At 38.1% G+C, this 25,958-nt stretch overlaps 1 protein-coding gene across 1 annotated transcript; it reads left to right on the top strand.

Moving 5' to 3' along the window:
- Positions 1-13,153: 13,153 nt before the first annotated feature.
- pick1 (protein interacting with prkca 1) lies at positions 13,154-25,653 on the top strand. The gene is made up of 13 exons (XM_079616648.1): positions 13,154-13,667; positions 13,921-14,044; positions 14,324-14,435; positions 15,995-16,123; positions 16,896-16,962; positions 17,251-17,340; positions 18,493-18,546; positions 18,632-18,694; positions 20,569-20,702; positions 22,054-22,146; positions 22,229-22,279; positions 23,480-23,624; positions 24,223-25,653. The coding sequence occupies exons 2-13, from the start codon at positions 14,004-14,006 to the stop codon at positions 24,477-24,479; spliced, it is 1,236 nt and encodes a 411-aa protein (XP_079472774.1). The 5' UTR covers positions 13,154-13,667; positions 13,921-14,003; the 3' UTR covers positions 24,480-25,653.
- The last annotated feature ends 305 nt before the right edge of the window (positions 25,654-25,958 follow it).

Here is a 25,958-nt window from a genome sequence, read left to right on the forward strand (position 1 = left end):
AGGTGGGCCGTGGCCTTAATTTCACGGAGTGGGTGAGAGTGACGTGTGGAAATGCTTTGTCCCACCGTGTGTGTTTGAAGTGAAGTTGCTGCATGCCTAATGTACAGAGTGCCGTCACGTGCCAGTCACTCTTGCCTTGTGTTACAGTCTGGAGCTTCCGAGGAAGTATTTAAGTGGCTGTGAATTCTAAGCCTTCTGTATCGGTTATACTGGGAAGAGCCAGCCGTACCTGGAGTACTTGCCTGCTGTCTAGTCGACGCCCCCTTCACAGCCGTAAGCCTTCTGTACCTGTTATACTGGGAGGAAGCCAACCGTACCTGGAGTACTCGCCTGCTGTCCAGTCGACGCCCCTCTTCACAACCGTAAGCCTTCTGTACCTGTTATACTGGGAGGAAGCCAACCGTACCTGGAGTACTCGCCTGCTGTCCAGTCGACGCCCCCTTCACAGCCGTAAGCCTTCTGTACCTGTTATACTGGGAAGAGCCAACCGTACCTGAAGTACTGATCTGCTGTCCAGTCGACGCCCCCTTCACAGCCGTAAGCCTTCTGTACCTGTTATACTGGGAAGAGCCAACCGTACCTGAATTACTGATCTGCTGTCCAGTCGACGCCCCCTTCACAGCCGTAAGCCTTCTGTATCTGTTATACTGGAAGGAAGCCAACCGTACTTGGAGTACTTACCTGCCGTCCAGTCGACGCCCCCTTCACCGCCATAAGCCTTCTGTATCTGGTATACTGGGAAGAGCCAACCGTATTTGGAGTACTTGCTTGCTGTCCAGTCGACACCCCCTTCACAGCCGTAAGCCTTCTGTACCTGTTATACTGGGAGGAAGCCAACCGTACCTGGAGTACTCGCCTGCTGTCCCGCCGACGCCCCTCTTCACAACCGTAAGCCTTCTGTACCTGTTATACTGGGAAGAGCCAACCGTACCTGAAGCACTGACCTGCTGTCCAGTCGACGCCCCCTTCACAGCCGTAAGCCTTCTGTACCTGTTATACTGGGAGGAAGCCAACCGTACTTGGGAGTACTTACCTGCCGTCCAGTCGACGCCCCTTCACCGCCGTAAGCCTTCTGTATCTGGTATACTGGGAAGAGCCAACCGTACTTGGAGTACTTGCCTGCCGTCCAGTCGACGCCCCTCCTCACAGCCGTAAGCCTGCTGCACCTGTTATACTGGGAGGGGTCAACCGTATCTGGAGTACTTGCCTGCTGTCCAGTCGACGCTCCTTTCTACAGCCGTAAACTCTCTGTATCTGTTAGACAGGGAGGAAGCCAACTGTACCTGGAGTACTTATCTGCTGTCCAGTCGACCCCCCCTTTGCAGCCGCAAGCCTTCTGTACCTGTTATACTGGGAGGAAGCCAACCGTACCCGGAGTACTTACCTGCTGGGCAGTCGACGCTCCTTTTTACAGGCGTAAGCTTCTGCATCTGTTATACTGGGAGAACGCCAAACGTACCTGGAGTACTTGCTCGCTGTCCAGTCGACGCCCCCTTCACAGCCGTAAGCCTCCAGTTCCTGTTATACTGGGCGGAAGCCAATCGTACCTGGAGTACTTGCCTGCTGTCCAGCGAACGCCCCCCTCAGCACTTTGAGGTACACCCGTCATTGGGTTGGTGGTATTCCCCCGCCTAAAGGAAGCCTGTGTCTTACCCTTGGGCTAAGTCACCCAGTAATACATATGTAGTACAACCTTCAGGCTGGTCCATATGCATTTCCCACATAACTCTTTGAAGGAAGTGGCTTCCGCAGAGTTCTCCTTCCCAACAGGAAGGGCACGCTTTCCCAGTGTTATCCAATAATCTCATTGTATGGCTTATCACGGAAAAGTGACAGATCAACTCTGTGTGAGTCTCCTCCTATTGTCCTTCCAGACAAGAAGGGGTAGAGGCTTGCACAGGGATTTTTATTGTCTGATTTATGTATTGATGATTTATGTCTCGACATTTGTCATAGTGACCGACTGATAGGGAACATCTCTGTTACATATTGTAACCCTCGTTCCCTGAAGGAGAGAACAGAGACAAACGTCCCGTTGCTACATCTGCTGCCGTCCACTGGGGCAGCCAGCTTTTCAGGATTGGCTCCTCAGCAAAAAAAACTGTAGTGCAATCACACCTCCTGCTCATTATATACCCGTGCTGCAATGCTGAGCAGCTGATGCAAATGATTGCACCCCAATGTGTATTGGCTCATTTAGTTTCACTCGAAGTAATGTAATGTAAGTAATGTAAGAGACGTTTCTGCCGCTCCTAAAGCGCCTCCTGCTGGCATCTCTATGTAAACAAACAGCATCATTTTATGGAGACCTGTATTAATACTAGTGTGGAATTTTTCTACAATATGTATACAAAATGTGTCGTAATCTATGAGTGTTGAGTGATGTAATATCCTAAGTATCCTAAATCATTCTGTGCTCGGGATGCGCATAAGCGCTGTGTGCCGCTTTTCATATCATGTTGCTGCCTCATTAAACCGCTGTGCTATACATTTAAAACATGTCTCAATTTTATAGTAGGCTATAAAATAATTAATCTTTTTGATTTTTGTTATCTTGTTTTTCATGAATGTATTTTACAACAATACAAAGAGCATTGTGTAACGTTTTACCAGATTTAGTGTTACACTTATTCTCATATTTGTTCCCCACTAAATGTTTTTTCATGTTCAGATTTAATACAATTATTGAGCACTTGTGATTTTTCTAGACTAAATTTTACTGCTTAATTATCCACTATTCTAGTTTATAATAGCATTTTTTGTCATAGATTATGGTCATATTTTTTTTGATTTGTTGTTTTTCTTTGTATAATGAAGTTGTCTGTATTGAGTAGATTGTGTTTAACACACAAAAGAGTGATTATCAGTTCAACACACATAGTTATAGAAATTCTACTTGATAAAAAAAAAAACTGCCCTGGTATCGGATCGGTATACTCGGTATCGGCCGATATTGAATTGCAGGTATCGGAATCGGTATCGGAAACAAAAAAGGTGGATCGGAGCATCCCTAGTAACAGCTTCACAAACAGTCTTTTCAACCTCATAGTACCGTTATTTCTGTGATGCAATAGTTATAATTATCATAGAAGTACTGGGATAAAAGTTTAAAGTTCAAATATGAACACTGATGTCTGCGATAGATAAACTTGGTGCTTAAAATAACGCATTTATCAATTACATTGTTAAAAATGTATTTGTTATTGAATCATATATTCAAGAAAATTTAGTATTGTATGATGCTTCTGAAATAAAAGTCAGAAAGATGTGATGATTTGTTTTTGTAAATAAGACTCTTATACATCATGTAGCCTACAGTCTGTATTGTGTATGATTTAACTTTTCCAGATGGTCTAGTGTAAAAATAAATTGCAATACTTGTAAAATCGCAATTCTTAAAGGGTAACTAAACACTAAAACAACTTTTTTTAGTTAATGATCTGTAACAATGGAGCTTCATAAATGCTGTTCATTGATTCGAGTACATTTTTTAACATTTGAGTATAACGCGTTTTAATTTTCAAATATATGGTGTAAAAACGTCTGAGTGCTGCCCTCTTCAGGTTAAACGTAATCTCCTGAAGTAGGGGTACTCTGTGACGTAGGGGTACTCTGTGACGCTACTCTGCCACGCCCTTGGCAGCCGATGGTATAAAAGCATCTGGTTCCGTCAAAACCACTGTAGCGAGTCAGGAGTTGGAAATTGGAATTACGAGTATTGAAAACTATCAGGACAGCGTATTTTAGCATAGCATTTATATAGTTATTTAGATGATTTCGTGTAGCCTAGGTAGTTAATTAGCATAGTTGTTAGTATTGTTAGAAGCATAGTTAGTTAGTAGCATAGTATAGCATCAGTTAGGATAGTGTAGATTTTAAGCATTAGCTTTATCTGTATTTAGTACAGTGGTTAGGCTGGTACGTAGGTGTAGTGTTGCCGGTTGCAACAGCACTGCTGGACTGCATAACTTTCCACCAGACTTGGAAATTAGGCGCCAGTGTTTGCATGCACTTGTGTGCCAAACGCTGCTCTTCCTGCATGGACTCCACAACCGCCTGCGTGTTTTGCTGGATTTTTTTTTTTCACATAGCGGCAAAATATGCTTAACGTAGGTTAATAGTAGTAATAATAATCCACTCAGATACTAGACCCATTCTCTCTTCTCTCTGCTTCGCTAGCATCGTCGGATGCCGATCGCAATGCGGCAGTTAATGCGATGCGACACCGCAGTTTGAGCTCGCGGCTCGAATTGATATGGTTTTGGCTCTGTGTCTACAGACAATTCGTCCACTTCAGGGGAAGGTGGGGGAGAAAAGTCCTCGACATTAAATGACCGCTCTGTTGCAAAGCTACTTGCGTCACTCCAGTCACTCTCCATCTTAGCGAGTCTGACAGCAGCTGTCAATCACTGCGTCAATGCGGGTCTCAGGTGCACGCCCCCCCGCTCAGCCCAGCCCTCGGCTCGTCCCCTGTATCTCCGCTGGGCTTTGCCCACTTTCCCAGCATTTTTAAAATATTGCCAGTGGGTGGAGTCAGGCTCTGACCAGGGGTTTAGTTACCCTTTAAAAAAAAAATAGCAATACATATTGTAACCCAATTATTGCGATAGTATCAAATCAGGAGTATCGTTCCATCCCTAATATTCACTCATGACAGTAAAATAGGGCATTCTAAGTCAATCTACTGCAGTATTTCCTCTCTCAATCATACTGTTAAACCGTTATTATTTTGAAAAATACAGTGATATAAATATTTGGTCATAACGCCCAGCACTAAACATCACATACCTGGCATTTCCTAGATGTTTGATGTTTCTGGAGAAAAAGTCAGTGAGCTCACCTTTACCATATTCATGTAGAATATCAGTCCAATGTAGCTGTACAGCTCACTGATGCTCACATTTGTGCATTTGCCCTGGCAGCCTGAGCAAAACTGAGACAACAATCGCATGGGGAAAAAAAAAGTTGAGTAGAGTCAGGAGAGAGTTTGTGGTCCAGGTTCATATGCCGGTATCTGGTCACTGTCACTGTTGCATCTAAAAAATAAATAAAACAAGCATTGGTGAGCATGCTGATAAAATAATAATATCAATAGTATTAACATTAACATAATGTGTCCAGTCATAAAAGAAAACATGATTTTTGTAATGTTATGTAGCAGTGGCGGGCCGTAGGGCTGTCACTTTTGAGAAAAATCAAATTCGAACGGATATCAAATACCAGCCTATGTATTCGAATATATTCGAATATCTATTCCCATCCGCCCCCCCCGCGCGCGCGTGCAAAAAAAAAAAAAAACGTCAATCGAAACTTTACTAACAGTTTGACAGTCATAAACACGACTCCCAAAATTACACTTATAGGACTCATATCTGCAAATAAACCTTGCTTTTACATGTGCATCTGCACGGTGCCGACCGGTTGTGCAGGAAAGTATGCAGTCATACGATGTTGGACGCCTGGCGATGCTCTGGCCGTCTGCTGCGTTTCTGGGGCTGTTTAAACCTGGCCACTTCATGCGTTTTCTCAGATCGGATACCTATCAAAACGATTCCATTTACACCTGGTCACATAGGCCTAAATGTGGTTTAAACCGGATATAAATCCGATCTTCAATTCCCGCGCTATATGCAGATTTAATGGATTTAATGTCACCGAAAGCAACATATGAGCTGCATTTTATTGATCATCAGCTAACATCAAAGACTGCAATAAGAGAGAGCGGCAGCCCTGGTAAGATCATTTCGTTTCTTTACTTTTAATGAAGATTATTATTATTGTGTGTTAAAGCGTCTGCGACTTACTTTCACTTTGATTTGCGATAGTTTGCACATTGGCTTGGCGCTTGATGAATAGATCATCTGCGGTGATGCGTGTTGCAGCGCGCCGTCATATCTGACTATAACATAGCAGCCTAACACGCTTTCAAAATAACACCCTTTCAAAATAACACGCTTTTTTTTAAATAAAAAGCAAACGGTCTTATCATAGACTGTAAAAAATACGCTAGACATGGCACTTTAAAAACCGAATAGTTTATTTGAAGTTCGATTACGGTTATTTCACGTCATGTTCGAATGCATATTCGAATATCGAATAAAAAGTGACAGCCCTAGCGGGCCGTGCATTTCACACCTAGGCCTTCAGTGATGTCCACCCTGAATTAATAACTTTTAATAGTGTATCAGCGCACGCACATACTCTCTATATTTGTTGTGAAATTCCTGTTTTTATTTTGCACCGGCAGTTATAGGGTTAATGCGGTGAGTTCACGAAAGGCCGGGTAGAGAGAAACGAGCGAGTGAGTTTCGGCTTTTGTGTACAGTGGTTCTTGCGTTCCGATTATAAATTCAGAAACGGATCCTCATCCCTGTCTTATCCTTCAATGGCTACAATAGTATTAATGTTTGAAAAAAAAAAAATTACAAGAAAAATTAGGAAGAGAATCATATTCAGCACGGACAAAAACGGGGGCAAAACATGCATTATACTCACCAAAACAAAACTGAATATTTTTTACACAAAATCCATCCTAATTTCTTTCCTCAAAAAGACTTGAATTACTTGGTTGTACAGGTTGTCTGTGCTTTTCAGTTCCAACAACCTTTTCTATCGCCATCGAGGTTAATGTGCTGAAAGTCGAGTCTGTCCCGTCGTATTTCTGCATAAGTTTTAATTCGCTTTAGTGCTGAGAGTGTCTGCTCGACAGAAGCAGTAACGTTAAACAGGGAAAACACCGCAAAACATGACGATGTGTAACGTTACAGCCGACACAAGCGCTCACACAGATTATTGAACGATATCATTGAGATCAGCGGGACTTTTGCCTTCAAAATCAGTCCTGGCATAACTTTACATTGCAGTCAGTTCTGTTTTTACCCGGACAGATCGATAGAGATCCGTGACTCTGCGTAAGCTGAATAAGGGATTTCTTCCGGTAGGTTTGAACCTGCTGGTGGTCGAGGAAGGAAATAAACATTAATTTGTGGGTTGAAAAACGATTAAATCTACAGGTATTTTAGTTTACACAGTTCGCTACAGATGCGGTTAGCTAGCTCTGACCATGGCTCTGACTACCAGTAATAATAGTACACGCTCTGACCATCCAATCAAAGGGCGTGAAAATGCGTACGTTATTGTATGCCTGCTAGATGGCCCCGGTGCAATCAACTCGAAATCTGATTGGCTGATTAAATCTGACCGATTATCTGATTGGTTAAAGCAACAGTTTCATTGCCATTCATTTAAGCTACAGGCGCCCGCACTATCGATTCTGAAGGCCTCAAGGCAGATATATTTGACCCTGGCAACACATGATGACTGAAATATGATTGGATAAAAACACTCAAATAAATATACACTACTGGAAGCAGCGCAACCAAGAGAAAAGCTATGAAATTATGAGAACGGACTATTGGGAATAATTTAATACTCATTCATAAAAAAAAAATATTAAAGTGCAAGTCAGTGATTCTCAGTGTTTAGGCCAGCAGAGAAGGCCTTGCTGGCCCTGACGGCCCACCACTGTTATGTAGCAGACAGTACATTAACAAAATTTGTATATTATATTTTATATAGGGATGCACCGATTGATCGGCTGGTGATCGGAATCGGCCGATTTTCACGTGATCGGCCGTAATCGGTGACCGGCCGATCACTCTGACCAATGCCGATTTTTAAAACCGGTCAAAGAGAAGCGCGCGAGCTTCAAGCAGAAACGTCGCGTGAGCAGCAGTGAATCGCGGGTTTCGGCGCCGAGACTTTTGTAGCAGCTGCTGTGACGCTGTACTACAAACGCTTCCAGTCTGCAGCTGCTGTGATGCATTTACGCTGACGCGCCACTCACGGTCGTTCACGCGCCTCTCACGTTTGCCATCCATGTGAAACTGTCGTTCACGCGGCGTTCTCGTTACAGTGTGAATCGCTCGTTCACGCCCCGCTCACTTTTGCAGTGTGAAGCGGTCGTTGACGCGCCGCTCACGTTTGCAGTGTGAAACAGTTGTTAACCTGCAACTGGGGACAAAACAGAAATGCTTCTGTTCGCGAAGAAAACCCTGCCATTGATGTACAAGTGACTGCAATAGGCCTGTGTGTGTGTTAGAAATATATTTATACTACAAGGCTATTTATTTTATTTGTTATTTTATATTATTTTATTACCATTACCTATTTTCCCCTGTTTTTATACAGAAGTGTGTGCTTGTGTGTGTTAGAAATATATTTATACTACAAGGCTATTGGATGTGAAAAGAAGGAAATGTTTTTTTTTTCATAACACACTTCACTTTAAAGCTGCAGTCCGGCACTTTTTTGGGTTTAAAAATATCAAAAAATACATTTTTGAAAAAAAACGTAACCAGACAGTGTTCAAAACGATCTGCTTGCCTTACCTCGATTAAAAACGGTAAGCTTGTAATAATGATTTTAATTCTAGTGGTACTGGTGGATTTCCGCGGGAATTTCGAGCATGTCTTTGCGTCATTACGTCACTTCTGTACACATAGAGAAGGAGTCCCCGGCTAGTCGGCTATTATAGCGTGTGTGGATGATGGTGGAGATTTAGCTTAGCACTTGGTATGGCGGATCCCGAAAGTTTAAAGCGACAATCACCAGTGACAACTGGAGATTCACCAGTTGTAAAACACAAAGACTTCGGACTTCAGAAAAAATATATTTTTTCACGTTTTGACGTGATATAAGCAATCGTTAGATTTAATCAGCATGCTATAGCCTACTACAATGCTTCCCCCCACCCCCCGAATTTGGTCAGAACAAAAGTGAATGTTACTTACTTGTTCAGATGACATTTTTCGATGAAAATTCTAATGTTGACACTTTCAAAAAGTATACGAGATTGCTGATGACAGTACAGTATCCACAGCGACGCGGCAGCGACAGGTTCTCCTCAATACATTGTGTTCATCCGCGCTGTCTCATGCCGATTTACTACCCACGCACAGTTAATAATTCCGCGAATAACTGCAATTGCAGATTTCGAACAGAGATGGCAAAAAAAGAGGAAAAACGACGGACTGCAGCTTTAATGTGTGTGAATTTCCCACACAGGGAGTAATTATTTGTTTGAATGTTCTATAGCCTATTCTATGCAAAATGTTCTATTAAAGAAAACATAGACAAAAAACATTTGTGTGTGTTGTAAAGTGGTTAGAAAAAATAAAATCGGAATCGGCTAAAATCGGTATCGGCAGGTCAAACTTGATGAAAAATCGGAAATCGGAATCGGCCTAGAAAATTGAAATCGGTGCATCTCTAATTTTATATTAACATTCAAAACCTACATCTAAGCAGAAATTCACAAACAAAAGCTTCATTGATCAGGCAGTATTTTACAGCAAACACTTCATAAATTATCCAAAACAGGCCAATGACATCTTGTCTAAACAATATTACTTTTTACATATCATATACAGTGTTTCCGCTACATTCATTCAGCCGTGGTGGGCCGCCACACCAAAAATCCTCCCGCCACGGCTGCAGCTTCTCAGTGAGGTCCGTCCGATATTGTGCATACTATTGTGTTATTGTTAAGCCCCACTAAAGGCATAAAAAACATTGTAAAGCACCATAAAGTTTTCGAGCACTATATTCCAAGACTTCTAAAGTCATTCGATAGCATAATGTGAGGTAAAAAATAATATTGAAGTCGTTAAGTTAAAGTTAATGAAAACTCATCTCTCCTCAGTCATTCTCCATTCAGAACTCAAACAGCGCGTCGTGTTCGGTTAGTAACACGATGACACTCTCCAAGATCAATGTTCACATTATTATACTTTATTTGTAGATAAAGGTCTATGGTTTGCATAAAATTACTTTATCTTACTGTTACTGGAGTTTATTGCGTTAGTTCTGTTAGATTACAGCACTGAGCACTCTGAATTCGAATTGTTCTTCATGCGCACTGTAAGTGAAATGTAAAACTGTTAAAAGAAAAGGCTAAATAAACTGTTGCATAGATATAATACAGTAAGCATCAAATATCTCTTCGCTTTGTGCTTTTAAATAAAGTGTGCCAGTCAGAGAGACTGGTAGTTGTGAAACAGTATTTCGTGTGTTGTCTGTGTACTCTGCTAACACTTTTCAATGCGAAGCGCTGCACGCTGTGACTTCGAGTTGCTTCAAGTGCATCATTCGGCGCACGGGATGCGCATAATCGCATTGCCGCTGTAAATTGGAACCTTTCATATTATAACTAGAAAAACTATTTTTCGATTAATCGTTTTTTAAATTGTGGTTAATTCAATATCAATTCTCAAAGGCTATGAATCGATTTTTTTCCCCCATATTTATTTATATATCACCCAAAAGCCAGTATTAGTTTTCCTACACTTCATAGGCTTGCAGCCTCCATGTTACTCTAATGCAGTGAGATTTTATGTTTGTTTTATCTTAAACATAAAATAACCTGATCCTGTTTGATCAATGAGACTGTTCTGACTTTTTCAATAATCAATTTTTCATCTTGCATCAAAATCCTGTCTATTCATTGTATGCATTTGATATATGCTGTTTTAATGTACCCAAGTGTACCAAAATAATAAGAGTTTAATATACTGGCTCTTAATTTCTTTTTATTAATTAACCACTCCTAAACTTATGTTCACTGTTCTTTTTTATAAATATAGGTTTTGTGTTAAATCTACAGTATATTCATTGAGTGGAATCGAGAATCGAAATTGAATCGAATTGAGAGCTTGCGAATTGAAATCGAATCGGAACATCTGAATCGATACCCATCCCTAATTATAATACTTAGGGGATGTTTAAACAGCTGCGGCAAGGGGGCGTGGCCCATGGGAATATCACGCATGGGCGACGCCCCCTCCCCCTGGGGAAATGGGCCTGCCACCACAGCTGGAAAAAATCCTAGAGGAAACACTGATATATATATATTTTTTATATTATAAAGCATATAAATAGTTTAATACGTTACTTATAACAGAAACACTTTAACATATATCAGTAAATTTCAATCATCTCTGTCAGTATAGCGAATTTGGGAAAAGCCAGACTAGTCAATATGTAGTACACTTATGTAAAAAAAAATAGCATGTTTATTACTAAGGTAAATAAAAAATAAATAACTTACCCGTTAAATACGCTGAATCAAGTCATTCCTCCAAATGAAACCGAAACCAGTCGTGCTCTTCTTCTGAGGTAAATCCTATCCAGATTAATCACAGCGTCTCGAAACGATTTGAAGTAAATTAATCTGATAAAACTTGATGTGTTTTATCGAGTTGATGTGGGCATTGACTAGGGTTAGGAATACTTGAGGTCAGGAATCGGATTGTTATAAAATTAAAGTTTCGATTCCTGAGCATTTCAATTTGACTTTAAACAAATCAAGCTTGAGTGCGGTTCACATAATGGTGTCATATGTGAACACTCAAAACGATCTCAAACCCCTTCGATAAATCGATAAACCGTTCACATAAACAGTTAGTTTTGTCTTAAGTGAATTTAAACTTCAGTTTAAACAAGGACTTTTAATTGTAGCCTATTATATATGAAATATTAATTGGGTCGATGGTGATTTCCAGTCCAACAGCTCTCAAAAAACCCGCCCAAATCGGTCACTGCCAAATATAATTTTACTGTCATGGCAACCAAGGTGTGTACCATTTACCTGCTTAAAAACTAAATAATGAAGACAAAATAAAATTATAAAAATGGATGTTCCTGCCAGGAGAACAACACAACAAGAAAACAGATCGAAACAGGGAAAATACAATAAAAGAAAATTAGCAACAAAATATAATGATTGACAGTCAAGAAATGAACAGACTTTGAACCTCGCACCCACCTTAAAACCTGACAATGTGTTCAGAAAATTAAAGACAACACTAATAACGCGCTTTAACTTCGAACAGACCTAGTACGTGTGTCTTGTGCCTCACGCTGGTGGTGTCTGTGGGTCCACCACCTGGCCACCTCATAAGATTTTTAAACAATAACATGCTTTATTTTCACACTAAATCTGCTACGTCAATAAAAAAAAAATCCTGCAATCAATCATACACAATATTTTTCTAATTTTCTTGTGCCTTTAGCCCCGTTGTATCCTAGAGAACGTTACAAAACTGAATAATCGTTGATTCAAACCTCGTTCAGCAGCAGTCGAGGCCGACAGGAGTGCCGTCTGGACGGTGTAAAAGTCGCAGATGTCCTCAGGCCGATGGACACGACCCATTTTCGACGTCAATTAAATCATACAACTGTCCTCTCGTATTCGGCATTCGAGTCATCTCCCACTGTGTGTAATCCACGTTTCGAGAGTTGGGTCACTGCACTCTTTACTGTACAACTACTGTATATTTATGCCACTTCTTTGGCATAGTGATCACTTGAAAATACAGCTAAAAGTTTCGCGCTAAAAACCGTCGGTCAGTCAATGATCACGTCTGATCGCTGATTGGCTACGTGGCGTGCTTGCTTGTGTACGTCAACGTGACTGATTTTATGGAATACGTGCCAACTTGAGTTTTGTTTATAATTTTTTATATATTTTTTTTTTTTATCGGTTTGTTGTTCATCCACCCAACCCAATTTTTACCCGCACAATCAAATTCAAAACCCGCAACTGGCTGGCAAGGCGCCTGACTGCTAGGCTAGTTGTGACATAATAAGAGGAGCAATCATAACTTGCGCTGTTTTAATAAATTATCTAAATAGTTTTTATGTCATTATATCTCAAATGAGTGTTAAATATATCAAATATAAATATAATATTAAATCGTATATATATATATATATATATATATATATATATATATATATAGGGCTGTCAAAAGATTAATCGTGATTAATCGCATCCAAAATAAAAGTTTGTGTTTACATAATATATGTTTACTATGTATAATTATTATGTATAAATACACACACATTAATGTATATATTTAAGAAATATTTGCATTTATATACTGTATACACATTTATATAATTTATATTATATATAAATATTTTATATATAAATTTAACCAATTTTCTTAAATATTACATGATTGTGTGTGTTTTTATATAGATATATATAAATAATTATACACAGTACACACATATATATTATGTAAACACAAACTTTTATTTTGTATGCGATTAATCAAGATTAATCTTTTGACAGCCCGTGTGTGTGTGTGTGTGTGTGTGTGTGTGTGTGTGTGTGTGTGTGTGTGTGTGTGTGTGTGTGTGTGTGTGTGTGTGTGTGTGTGTGTGTGTGTGTGTGTGTGTGTGTGTGTGTGTGTGTGTGTGTGTGTGTGTGTGTGTACATTAGTGGTGACACAGTACTTAAATTAGTACCCTATGATGCAGATACATAAATAGATATGATAACATAACATAATTTGATCACCATGGTGACTGTGTGAACTGCCAGCAGAGATGTAATCTATTTGCTCATAAAAGAGAAATTCGTGCTAAGATTAATGGGACTTGACAATATTTCACTCCATGTAAAAAAATAATAATAGTAATAGATAGTATACACACTCCAGAATGTGAATTGTTGAGACTTTTTTGCGCCACATACTCCAGTCCAGTAGGAGGCGGAAATGCGCATTTACATAGGTTTTCCCAGCCAGCATTAAACACCAGCAGAAGAAGAAACATCCTGCAGACTGGTGTTCAGATGAAAAAGCTGGATGTTTATCGAGGTATATTCAATAAATAACACTGAAACATTGTTTCAATATTTTCACATGTTAACAGCATCATTGAACTTGAAATATTAATCGACGGAGCGGTTAGAGAGACACCTGAATTATTGACTTACGGAAACACCTGTCGCCAACTCATAATAACATCGGCAACAATAATAATAATGAGCAGCTTATTGAATATGTCTTAGATGTTACATTAGTACAGATGATTTACACCGTGAGTTTTATCAATGCTGTTGTATTTCAGGTGCAGAGTTCAGCATCTGAACGAATGAGTGAAGAGAGCTTGATCATCAGATCTTCATTGAACACAAACTATCAGATCTGATCATGTTCACAGACATGGACTACGAGCTGGAGGAGGACAAACTGTGAGTATCAGGGACGGCATTCTTTAAAAACCTGGAGAACATTATAATGTTATACGATGTCACATCCTGTGAGGTTTCTACAAGAGAATAGAGATATTTACACACTTATAAATGTAATTGCATGTTATCAAATCAGAAAGAAGAAGGACTATTTACAAGCAGAGCATTGACAATAAGATGAATCAACAGATCGAGTGTATACAATGAAGACAGGGAGTATTTAACGTGTGTGTGTGTGTGTGTGTGTGTGTGTGTGTGTGTGTGTGTGTGTGTGTCCAGTGGGATTCCTACAGTTCCTGGAACAGTGACTCTGAAGAAAGACTCACAGAACCTGATTGGGATCAGTATTGGGGGCGGCGCTCAGTTCTGCCCGTGTCTCTACATCGTACAGGTCATATACATTACATTACTTTAATTACAACAGGTCACATGTTCACTCTCACGTCCTCTGACTGTGGGAACGGTCTCTATATGAGTATGCGTGTGTTTTGGAGATACTCGATCAAAATGCACGAGGTCCACGTCTGAATAATGTCCTTTACATCTGTTTTCTTGTCAAAGCGCAACAGTATTTTAGGGCTGGGTATCGTATCGACACACATTTCATGATTCAAATCACAAGCTCGATTCAGTTAGGTTCGATATTGATTCATTTGGATATATATCTGGTACTGTGCATGTCAATTTGTCTCAAGGAAAAAATTAACTTTACAGGGAACACTGTGAATTACTGTAATATTAAAGGTTAAAATGAACTTATTTATACAAACATTTAAATTGCACACAAGGCAGTTTTAATAATTATATAATAATAGTAAAATACAAACGTTTAAACGGTGGCTGTCAAAAACACTTGTTTACGTGACGGATTTATTCAAATATACATGAAAACAGCTTAAGGAAAAATATTATAAATGTCTAATATAGTGCATATATTTATCAAAATTCTCCTTGAGTTTTTTATTTTATTTTTTATTTTAATCTAACTATCGAGTTTATGGACATTGAAAGGCTTTCCTGAGGTAAATGTGTGACACATTGTTCTCTAGCCGCTTTATTGATGTCTTAGCACGGTTGAAACACTGATTTAGCGATTACATATTTCAGTAAGTTGCAGGGCTGTAAACGATTAATCGAATCCAAAATAAAAGTTTGTGTTTACATAATATATGTGTGTGTATTGTGTGTAATTATTTTGTATATATAAATACACACACATGCATGTATATATATTTAAGAAAAATTTGTTATTTATATATAAAATAGTTCTATTTATATATAATATAAATCATATAAAAATATATATGCAGTATATAAATGCAAATATTTCTCAAATATATACGTGTATTTATATATACAAAATAATTATACACAATAATTATAATACAATAATATACATATATATACATATATATATACAATAATAATTATACACATAATTATACACATACACACACATATATTATGTAAACACAAACTTTTATTTTGGATTCGATTATTTGTTTACAGCCCTACTTGTTCTGTATCTTTCAGCATTTCTTCTGATGTTTATTTGGTGCTGTAACTAGTAGAGAAGAAGAGATGATCTGTGATCACGTGCCGCTTGAACTGAGTGATCTGAGTCACGAAACTGACAGCATTTGAAAGCTGAGACTTTGTTTCAGATGAAAAGTATCAAAGCACAAATCTTAATGTGATTATTGGATGACAGGAGCTACAAATAACATTTAGTAAAGTTTTATTCGCGCATCAACTGAAAACAGCGCAGACTAAAAGATCGATTCTTTGGATTTAAGGATCTATATCGGCTCATCAGAGTGAGGAGAATAGAGAAGTTGATCAACTATTTCTAAGGAAGAATGGCCACCCTCCTTTGTGCCTTTAATGTATTTTCAGATGTGTTGTATGAGTTATGATGTCTTCTGGTCGTGTGTGTGTGTGTGTGTGCAGGTGTTTGATAACACCCCGGCCGCTCTGGACGGGACTCTGGCCGCAGGAGACGAGATCACTGGAGTCAACGGCAGGCCGGTGAAAGGGAAGACTAAAGTGGAGGTGGCCAAGATGATCCAGACAGTGCAGGTGCGTTCAGAAACATCTCTATTCACAGTGATTCAAAGCAGCTTTATGGATAATCATAATGTTAATGCTTATGTTTCAAAGTCATATTGAGCCGTTTAGAGCTGGACGATAGTATAGTGAACGTTTGGAGACGATATAAACCATCAATCTGATGAGATTTGCCCTTGTCTTTATAATCTACAACACATAAAAACTGCTCTTATTTGATGATTTGAAATGATTATTGGCATTGTTTACATCTTGAATTCATCATTTAGTGTCAGTTCACTCTTTCAGTCTTTGGAAATCTCTTCTGGTTTTGCTGTAATACCGTTGATATAACTTTAAATAATGTTAATGTCAGTTTGATTCACTGAAACATGTCATTTCCAAAGTGAAAAATGAATCAAATATAATGTTTAGCACATGTTCAGTATTAGACTTCCAGCTCATTTTTTTTTTTTTTTAAGAAATTGCTTGTTAATTAAGTGAATTTATACTTTATATGTACAAATCTGTCGTGTTTTGCAGGAGCTACTGTTAATAAGTTGATTTTTTACATGAATTATGTTTATTTATGAAATCATGTCATATGACTTGAAATTAAACTGTGGAGCATTACAAGAACCACATGAGTGTTATTATCCATAGATTGACACAATATTCACCCGAATATCATCAAATGAAATTCTCAGGTGTGTTTCTAACTGCTGCTACGCACCTGCAATAGTCTTTGTCTGTCAGTAAAGCACATGTTGTCTTGAATCTTGATGAATGTGTTTATGATCTGCAGGGTGAAGTCGTGATCCAGTATAATAAACTGCAGGCCGACCCCAAGCAGGGCAAATCTCTGGATATCGGTAAAAACTATAAATCTGCATTGTGTTTGAATGGAGGGAGAAATACGTTTGCTTCTCTCATAGGAAGATAAGATTCCTGTTATTTTTTTCCAAAATTCCATTAATTTTTTTCCCAGAATTCTGTGTTCCGTTTAGATTGTTCTAATTTAATTTTAATATAGGCCTGTTTTACTTATCAATTCATGTCTAATCAATTGAATTCATAAGACATTAACAATGTAATCAATCTTTCAAACGTGTTAAAAAAATGATTATATTACATAGTCATATATATTGTGTGTGTGTCAGTGTTGAAGAAGGTGAAGCACCGTTTTGTGGAGAACATGAGTTCAGGAACCGCAGACGCTCTGGGACTCAGCAGAGCCATTCTGTGCAACGGTCAGTCTCTCTCTCTCTCTCTCTATCTCTCTTTCTCTCTCTCTCTCTCTCTCTCTCTCTCTCTCTCTCTCTCTCTCTCTCTCTCTCCATTCTGTGCAGCGGTCAGTCTCTCTCTCTATCTCTCTCTCTCCATTCTGTGCAACGGTCAGTCTCTCTCTCTCTCTGTGTCCCATTTACTTATAAAGCATATGTTATACATAACTAGTGTACACTATAGTGCTGTACAATAATGACTGCAGAACTAAAAAATACTTGTAACTTAAAATGTTGTAAATCAACAAGCCCTTTATTTACTTTCCCTCCTGCATTAGACACAAAAGCCACAATATGAAAATGAGCATTAATGGTTGATTTAGGAGTGTGTAATGTTGCTGTTTGATGAAAAAGCTCTTAGTTCTTCTCTATATCAGTGTCAGTGTTTCTGAACTCCTGAAACGCCTCCATTGTAGTCTTGAGTTTCTTCACAATATTCCTCATTTAAATAATTCATGCGCAGAATAAAGGGGCGGGGCCTGGTTGAGTTAGTTAGTTGTGTGTTGAAACTTGTGGTTATGGTAATTAGGGGCGGGACATTTCCCAAACACACTCGGAGCGCTCGACCAATCACAACACACTGATCCAGCCGACCAATCAGAGCACAGTGTGCTTTTCAGAAGGAGGGGCTTCATAGAGACAGGAACTAAACCGAGCGTTACTGATAGACTGGGAAAAGAGGAGCCGCAACAACGGAGAATATGAGGAAAATAATCAACATTCAAGCAGGAAAACCTGTTCTAGTAGAGCTAAAAACTACATCAAGACTTTGTAAAAGGGCAGAAACATTAATTTTATGACCTACACAATACAATTGAGAAATTAATCCACAGAAACTGACTTTGAAAAATAAGTTATATTTAAAGAGACCTAGTTTTCTGTGGATTATTTTCTCAACTAAATGTGTAGGTCATAAAAGTAATGTTTTTCATAAACAAAATGAAGCTTGTTTTTCAGAGCATTACGATTTTGCACTGTAATATGTTATTTTTTTATGACAACACATTTTCTCCGTAATTTAGGGATTAAATGATGTTCAGTACTGTAATGCTCTCAGATGTTTGCTTTTGAGTTTTCATGTAATTCCCCTTTGTGTTTCCATGTGTTTGTGTGCTTCAGATGGTCTGGTGAAGAGGCTGGAGGAGCTGGAGAAAACGGCTGAACTTTATAAAGGTCATTCATTCACACTGGTCCTGCATTAAACCCGTGACTGAGAGAGTTTCATACAGGAATAACCTGAGTGTTTGTTTGTGTTTAGGGCTGATGGAGCACACGAAGAGACTCCTGAGGGCTTTCTATGAGCTCTCACACACTCACAGAGGTCAGATATCACAAACTCACACACACACACAGCAGTTTACAGTGACAGAGAGACCAGTTTCAGTCAAAATCTGTGTTTTAAGTTACTTTAGTGATATTGTCCGAGGCAAGAACAAAGAAACTCGATGCAAATGAACAGCATCACAAGCTGATAAGAGACAGATGATATGAAGATCGTTTTCCTTAAATTAAGAGTTTGCATGATGGAAAACGTTAATAACACAAATAGTAATACAGGGATGTAACTGTAAGAAATGATGCACGTAAACCATGGTCATTAATCTTGTTCATAATATGATGTATATACACAGTTGCTGTTCATATACACTTTCTCCTGCAGAACGTTCTTCATTTTATAGACAAGAAAAGTGGTTCACTGTCAAATAGTGCATCTAATTAGTGACCAGATGTTCAAAAGATAGTCTCTAGTTTCGTAACATTAATTCTGTTCATAATGTTGCATTTTATTTATATATATGTATATATATTATATTATATTTAAGGCGAGACACTACAGGTGAATAAGGTAAAATTTTTAAATAATATATATCACCATGAAACTTCCTCAGTTGATTACTTGCACAAGTATATAAAAAATGTATTACAAGTTTTGGAAATTTGTATGTTTAATTATGCAAATTAGGCATTATGTCATTAAAAATGCGCAATTTTGCATATAGTTTCGGTAGATAGATCTGAACATATGATAAAGCCAGGTGCAAAATTATTTTTTCATTTTGTTTACACACAAGATGCAAAAAGATGTTCAGAGGGATTTCAGGATGTATGCTTTCATTACCTAGGAAATCAAAATATACTGTCCATAGCCTTAAAAAATTTATTTTCGCCATATTTTTTTTCTTAAAATGTCACATAAATCAGGCCAGGAATGATTTATTAACAAATCCCTCTCAAAATATCTTCCGAATACTGCTAAGTGTATAACTGGAAAGTTTGGTGTACATAAGTGCTACATAGGCTGAGATGTTTTTACTGGAGAATGACAAAAAACTCATTTTGAGAAAAAGGCATTTAAAGATTTGTAATGTAAAAAATCATACTTTTTTAGTGGAAACAACTATTTACCGACACAATATCTCATCAAATCATTAGCAGCAACAATACAAACCACCTAAACCACATCAAAACTTATAAACACAGCATTTATGGCCTTCAACTGAGCAGAAAAACAGTCAAAAACACACATCTAACTGTCGGAGCGCGTCACGTGATGCATCTGAACCAATCACGTTGTCAGAAATTGACATCAACCGATGAGATTTCGCTTTTAGAGCTAAATGCCCATTGTATTTTCACGATTGGTTGCTGATTAAAAGGAAATGACCATATTTGGATCCGACAGCATTGTACAGGAGAGAGAGAGCTTTCTAACGGTGTGTGAGATTAAAGGAAGCAGAGAGAGATTGCGGAGCAGCGGATGATTCAGAACGCCAACTTTTGTTGAATTCAGGAGAAATCTACAGACTCAAATGGACAAAGTGTAGTAAAATAAAGAGCTAAATGTGTATTTTGGATTTTTTTTCACCAAAAGTCTGAAAGAAGACATGTTATTGAAGACAAATAGCCCAAAAAACAATGTTTTTGTCTGCCGTGTCTCGCCTTAACACTTTCTGCTCAACAATGTTCATTTTATAGACCGGGAAACTGGCCTGCTGTAAAAAACAGACTGGTAATGCGTTCAATTTGTGATCAGATATTCAAAAGATGGTCTCTAGAAACACAACGCACCAGTAACTTTTGGTCTGTCTGGTAGTAATAACCAAATATGAACAAAAAAGCACTCCACAATCTCCATCCTCATCTGTATTCCTCTGATGTGTGATTCTAATGTTTGGCTTTCTCTCTCTCTCTCAGCGTTTGGCGACGTGTTTTCCGTCATCGGCGTCCGTGAGCCTCAGGCCGCCGCCAGCGAAGCCTTCGTGAAGTTTGCAGAAGCTCATCGAAACATGGAGAAGTTCGGCATCCAGCTGCTGAAGACCATCAAACCCGTGAGAGATCAGATATGAAACGGCTTTATATATAGGGTTAGGAATCGAAAGATTCGAATACTTGAGGTCAGGAATCAGATACTTGTTATTCAATTTAAATTTCGATTGCTCTTATCGATTCCTTTGTGTGCGTTTTAATATGACTTTAAACCATTCAAGCGCGAGACGACTCGCTGAACACACGCGTGTAACAGTGTATCGTGCAGCTCTTAAAGTGACAGTAGCCTAATATTCCTGCTGCCGTCTCTTTAATAACACTAATCAAATCAAAAGACAGAGAAAATTCACTCGCTGTTCTTGACTGAATAACTTGTGTAACTATATTTATTATGTATGTTTTATTTATAAAGTGCAGTGTTGTTTTACATTTGATTACAGGTTCTGTCCCTGAAGATCTTAAAACACTGTTTATTTCAATCTTTGTTAAAAAAAGTATAATTTTTTTATTTGTTCTTCTTTTTAATTACTTAGTATTTACTTGTCTTTAATAATGCTTGAATGTATAGGAGTTAGTCTAGTTGTTTATGTGATGGTATTTTCAAACCACAGGCAAAAAAAAGTTTGTGTAACTGTTCTTTAGCCTGTTGATTTTTGTTCATGATATTCAGTTACAGTGAAATGTTTTGCAATAAGACTTAAAATAAATGAATGACATCTAAGATTTTTTTTTTTTTTTACCTTATTTGTAATTAAGAATCGGAATCAACAAGTAGAATCGGAATCCTTAAAATTCTAACGATCCCCAACCCTATTCATATTCTTACTAAGACACTGACTGTAATACAGATGAATATAGAGTAACTGTAACTTACATAAATCAAATATGTGACTCTGGATCACAAAACCAGTCACGAGTCGCACGGGTATATCTGTGGCAATAGCCAACAATACATTGTATGGGTCAAAATTATCCATTTTTCTTTTATGCGAAAAATGATTAGGATTTTAAGTAAAGATCATTTTCCATGAAGATATTTAGTCAATTTCCTGTCGTAAATGTATAAAACATTTATTTTTGTGAGTGAATGCAGCACAATCGTGAACATTAATGGACAATTTGCACGATTTTCTCAATGTTTCGATTTGTTTTGCACCCTCAGATTCCAGATTTTCAAATAGTTATATATCGGACAAATATTGTCAAACCACACATCAATGGAAAGCTTATTTATTCAGTTTTCATGTGATGTATAAATCTCAATTTAAAAAAAAAATTGACCCATGTGACTGGTTTTGTGGTCCAGGGTCACATATATGGTATAGAAGAACTAAAAATATAATGAAAGAAATAATGTTTAATAGAAATCATTAAATAAGATGTATGTTGTTGATAATTCTGTCTGTCTGTCAGATGCTGCACGATCTGAACACGTATCTCCACAAAGCCATTCCAGACACCAAACTCACCATCCGCAAATACCTGGACGTCAAGTTTGAGTATTTGGTATGAAAGCAGCCAGAGGATTCATTCATCATGTATTAATAGAGACGGTGGTTACTGATGTGTGTGTGTGTGTGTGTTTCAGTCGTACTGTCTGAAGGTGAAGGAGATGGATGATGAAGAGTACAGCTGTATCGTAAGTTCACGCTCTTTATTTAACAGAACTCTCAACATCATCTTGAGATTATGTAAGGATTAATGCCCTTCGAGGTGTCCATTGTCAGGTTTTAATGGACGACGGCGAGGTGTGAACCAGCCGACGCGCAGCGGAGGACAATGGACACCTCGAAGGGCATTAACCCGCTTATACTATGGTCACTTGCCAAATAACACATTTTTAAAACATTAGTTTATATTTTAATTAATTTTACAATCGAAATCTAAAGTTACAAGTTACAAACAATAACTTGGTTTCCTTGGTTACGCCTGACAGTTTATTTAGGTGTCCTCTATCACTTTTTAACGGACACCCTGCAGCCAATCAGAATCGAGTATTCACCCAGACCATGGTATAAATTATATTATATTATAACTAGGGCTGTCAAAAGATTAATCGTGATTAATCTCATCCAAAATAAAAGTTTGTGTTTACATAATATATGTGTGTGTACTGTGTAGAATTATTATGTATAAATACACATTCATGTATATATTTAAGGAATAATTGCATTTATATACTGTATATACATTTATATAATTTAAATATTTTATATATAAATATAACTAATTTTTCTTAAATATATACATGATTGTGTGTGTTTTTATATATATAAATAATTATACACAGTACACACACACATTATGTAAACACAAACTTTTATTTTGGATGCGATTAATCTTTTGACAGCCCTATATTATAACCTGTTTACTGCATATAATCTGATTTGGAGTTCAATTTAATGTTGAACTTTGACCCTGACAGAACAGCTGACACTGAACAGTATTTTTTCTGTGTTATTGCTAACTGATGCCAAAGTGCATTATTTAAAGAAGACAATCACATTTTATTTTATTACTGATAAATTATTTTAAAAAAATTGTAACAAAAATGTTTTATATAAAAACATTACCATACATGCGTATATGCATACACATGAATATTGAAATAATTACATACGATTTTTAGATTTATATAATATGGCATTTGTTCTGTAGCATTGTTGTTAAATAAAGCTGGATTTTGCCAGTGTGCCCGATTAGTATGATAAATTATAAATAATTTTATTACGGGTAATGTTACAAAATTAAAACCAATAACGAGATACTGGCAATAAATATTTGCAAGTCCCTTATTTAACGCTCTGTGTGTGTGTGTGTGTGTGTGTGTGTGTTTCAGGCGTTGGGCGACCCGCTGTACCGCGTCAGCACCGGAAACTACGAGTACCGTTTGATCCTGCGCTGTCGACAGGAAGCTCGCGCGCGCTTCGCTAAGATGCGCAAGGATGTCTTGGAGAAAATCGAACTCCTGGACCAGAAGCACGGTGTGTTGAGTTGCTCGATAAATCTGCACGATTAATCGCAATTTACATAAACCGATTTGGCTTATCGCGATTATGAAATCGCAGATTATTTGTCATGTCAGTGATGTACGGCTCTGTAAACGCTGCTCACTCTGAAAGCACTGTGAGTTTGAGTCTCTTATAACGTGCAATTGAAAAAGCAACACTCGTCAAACATCTTTCCAATCATGAGAAGCATTTATGAACCTGTGTGTGTGTGTGTGAGAGAGAGAGAGAGAGAGAGAGACACGTGCCCTCTGGTGTTCAGGTGTGTGTGTGTGTGTGTGTGTGTTTGTGTGTGTGTGTGTGAGAGAGAGAGAGAGAGAGAGAGAGAGAGAGACACGCGCCCTCTGGTGTTCAGGTGTGTGTGTGTGTGTGTGTGTGTGTGTGTGTGCGACACCCTCTGGTGTTCAGATGGAGCAGCATTTACTACCGATCAGCCACTGCACTGACAATCGCAGCCTTTGCCAAATCACGTGCGGTTTCATTGCGATTAATCGTGCAGCTGTACTCGAGACGCATCAGAATGCGGCGCAGGATCTGGTTCTCAGCGGTTTAACCCTTTACGCTCCCCCTTCAGTCCAGGACATCGTGTTCCAGCTGCAGCGCTTCGTCTCGGGCATGTCCCGCTACTACGACGACTGCTACGGCGTGCTGAAGGAGGCCGACGTGTTCCCCATCGAGGTGGATCTGTCCCGGACCACCATCAACTACGGCGGACAGAGCCTCTCCTACGAGGACGAGGAGGACGAGGAAGAGGAGGAGACCAGCAGAGGAGGAGAGGAAGACGACCGGCAGAATGAGAACGGGGCCGAGAAACTCGTCGACGACGAGTGAGTGAGTGAAGGATCTCACTGTGAGATGTTGTGTGTTCAATGAAAGATGCATAAATAAAACATAGTATATATTACATATTTATATATGATGCTTAATATTACATTTCTATAATGATGAACTACTTTCATTCAAAACACTGGTCAGACAGAAACGGAATCACTGAAGCGCCTGGTTGCCATGTTACTCACTTTTAGAATAGAATGTTACGTTTGGTTACTACGGTGGCGGAATTTAAGCTTTCAAACAAACATTCTCTTTTTTTTCAAATCTTTGCACTCTTTTGGTTTTGAAACATTTCCAATGAATGGGACCTAAAGTTCAGTTGTCAAATGTGTTTTTGCACAACTTTTTTTTGCCTCTGAAACACTGGATGAATGTCTTCTAGCTCCAATGATCTGAACATTTCACTGTTTTTGTGTTGGTCTTTTTTGTTTGCTTTGGGTGTTTGGGGTTTATTTAGTTGAATTCAACTGTGTAACTGTGGTTTATGTATGTCCTAGAAAGAATCAAAATGTCTTGAAGGTAAGAAACGCAATTATTTAAACCAGTTTGATGAATAAAATGCTTATGAAACCTGTTATGTGTGAGTAAAAACATACATCAGACTTGTTTTATGGGCTTTGTCATTAAACGCCTGAGTTTCAGGAATATTTGTGGTGCTTTCCATCTCCTTTCTGAATGATTCACATTGGCGTGACGGGTAGAAGCTCAAAACCGACGGCTGGCGTTTCAACTGGACTAAATCTCTTTAAATTTTGTCTGAATCAAAGCTTTTACAATTAAAATGTACAACTTTGGGTTTGAAAAGCCACTCATAAATAACTTCAAATATTAGTTATTAAAAAGGCCTTTCTAAACCTGTAAAATTAGCCAGGCAAACGTGTGCAGTTCATTATTTTACACCATGATTTCGTTAGATTTACAGTTGATCAGTGTAGCTAACGGTTAAACGTAAAATCCTGCTGACAAAATATCAATACATTTTAGTTACACTTTCGAAACAGAACACAATTATTGTTTGTGTTTTTAAACTGATTGACAACATTGTTTAAATGTTGTTAAGGCTAAAATGTGTGCAAAACCTTTGCAAATGAGCTGTAATTTTTTTTTGTCATAAGTATTTGATCTGGGATTTAAATGCATTTTAGGTTTTCAATAAAAGAAAGATTAAACCAATTTTGTCCTGCTAATAATTAAAAACACATCTTAGACCGTTTTTAACTAGTTTAATTCCAATGTATTCCGTTTTTTTGTCATATGATGCTAAAAGTTAAACTAGTGATTTAAATTGGTCAGCAGGTCAGTTGATTTGGACTTCTTTCAACAACAGGTAACGTTAGTTGAAATATATAACTGATAACAACCATTTTTAGCATTACTTGTAAACAATCATAACTGAAAGTTTAATCATTATAAAAACAAAATGTTTACAGACGGTTAGCATCATCTTCACAAAAGTGTTCATCAAACTGTTTAATT

The sequence above is a fragment of the Phoxinus phoxinus genome, assembly GCF_949152265.1.
Source record: "Phoxinus phoxinus genome assembly, chromosome: 1".
Lineage (NCBI taxonomy): Eukaryota > Metazoa > Chordata > Actinopteri > Cypriniformes > Leuciscidae > Phoxinus > Phoxinus phoxinus.

Bases quoted from the DNA above. Each gene is read 5' to 3' on its own strand.
- pick1 (XM_079616648.1), top strand. From the start codon at position 14,004: ATGTTCACAGACATGGACTACGAGCTGGAGGAGGACAAACT. The intron at 17,341-18,492 runs GTCAGTCTCTCT...TGTGTGCTTCAG, and splicing joins CAGAGCCATTCTGTGCAACG to ATGGTCTGGTGAAGAGGCTG. The intron at 18,695-20,568 runs GTCAGATATCAC...TCTCTCTCTCAG, and splicing joins GCTCTCACACACTCACAGAG to CGTTTGGCGACGTGTTTTCC.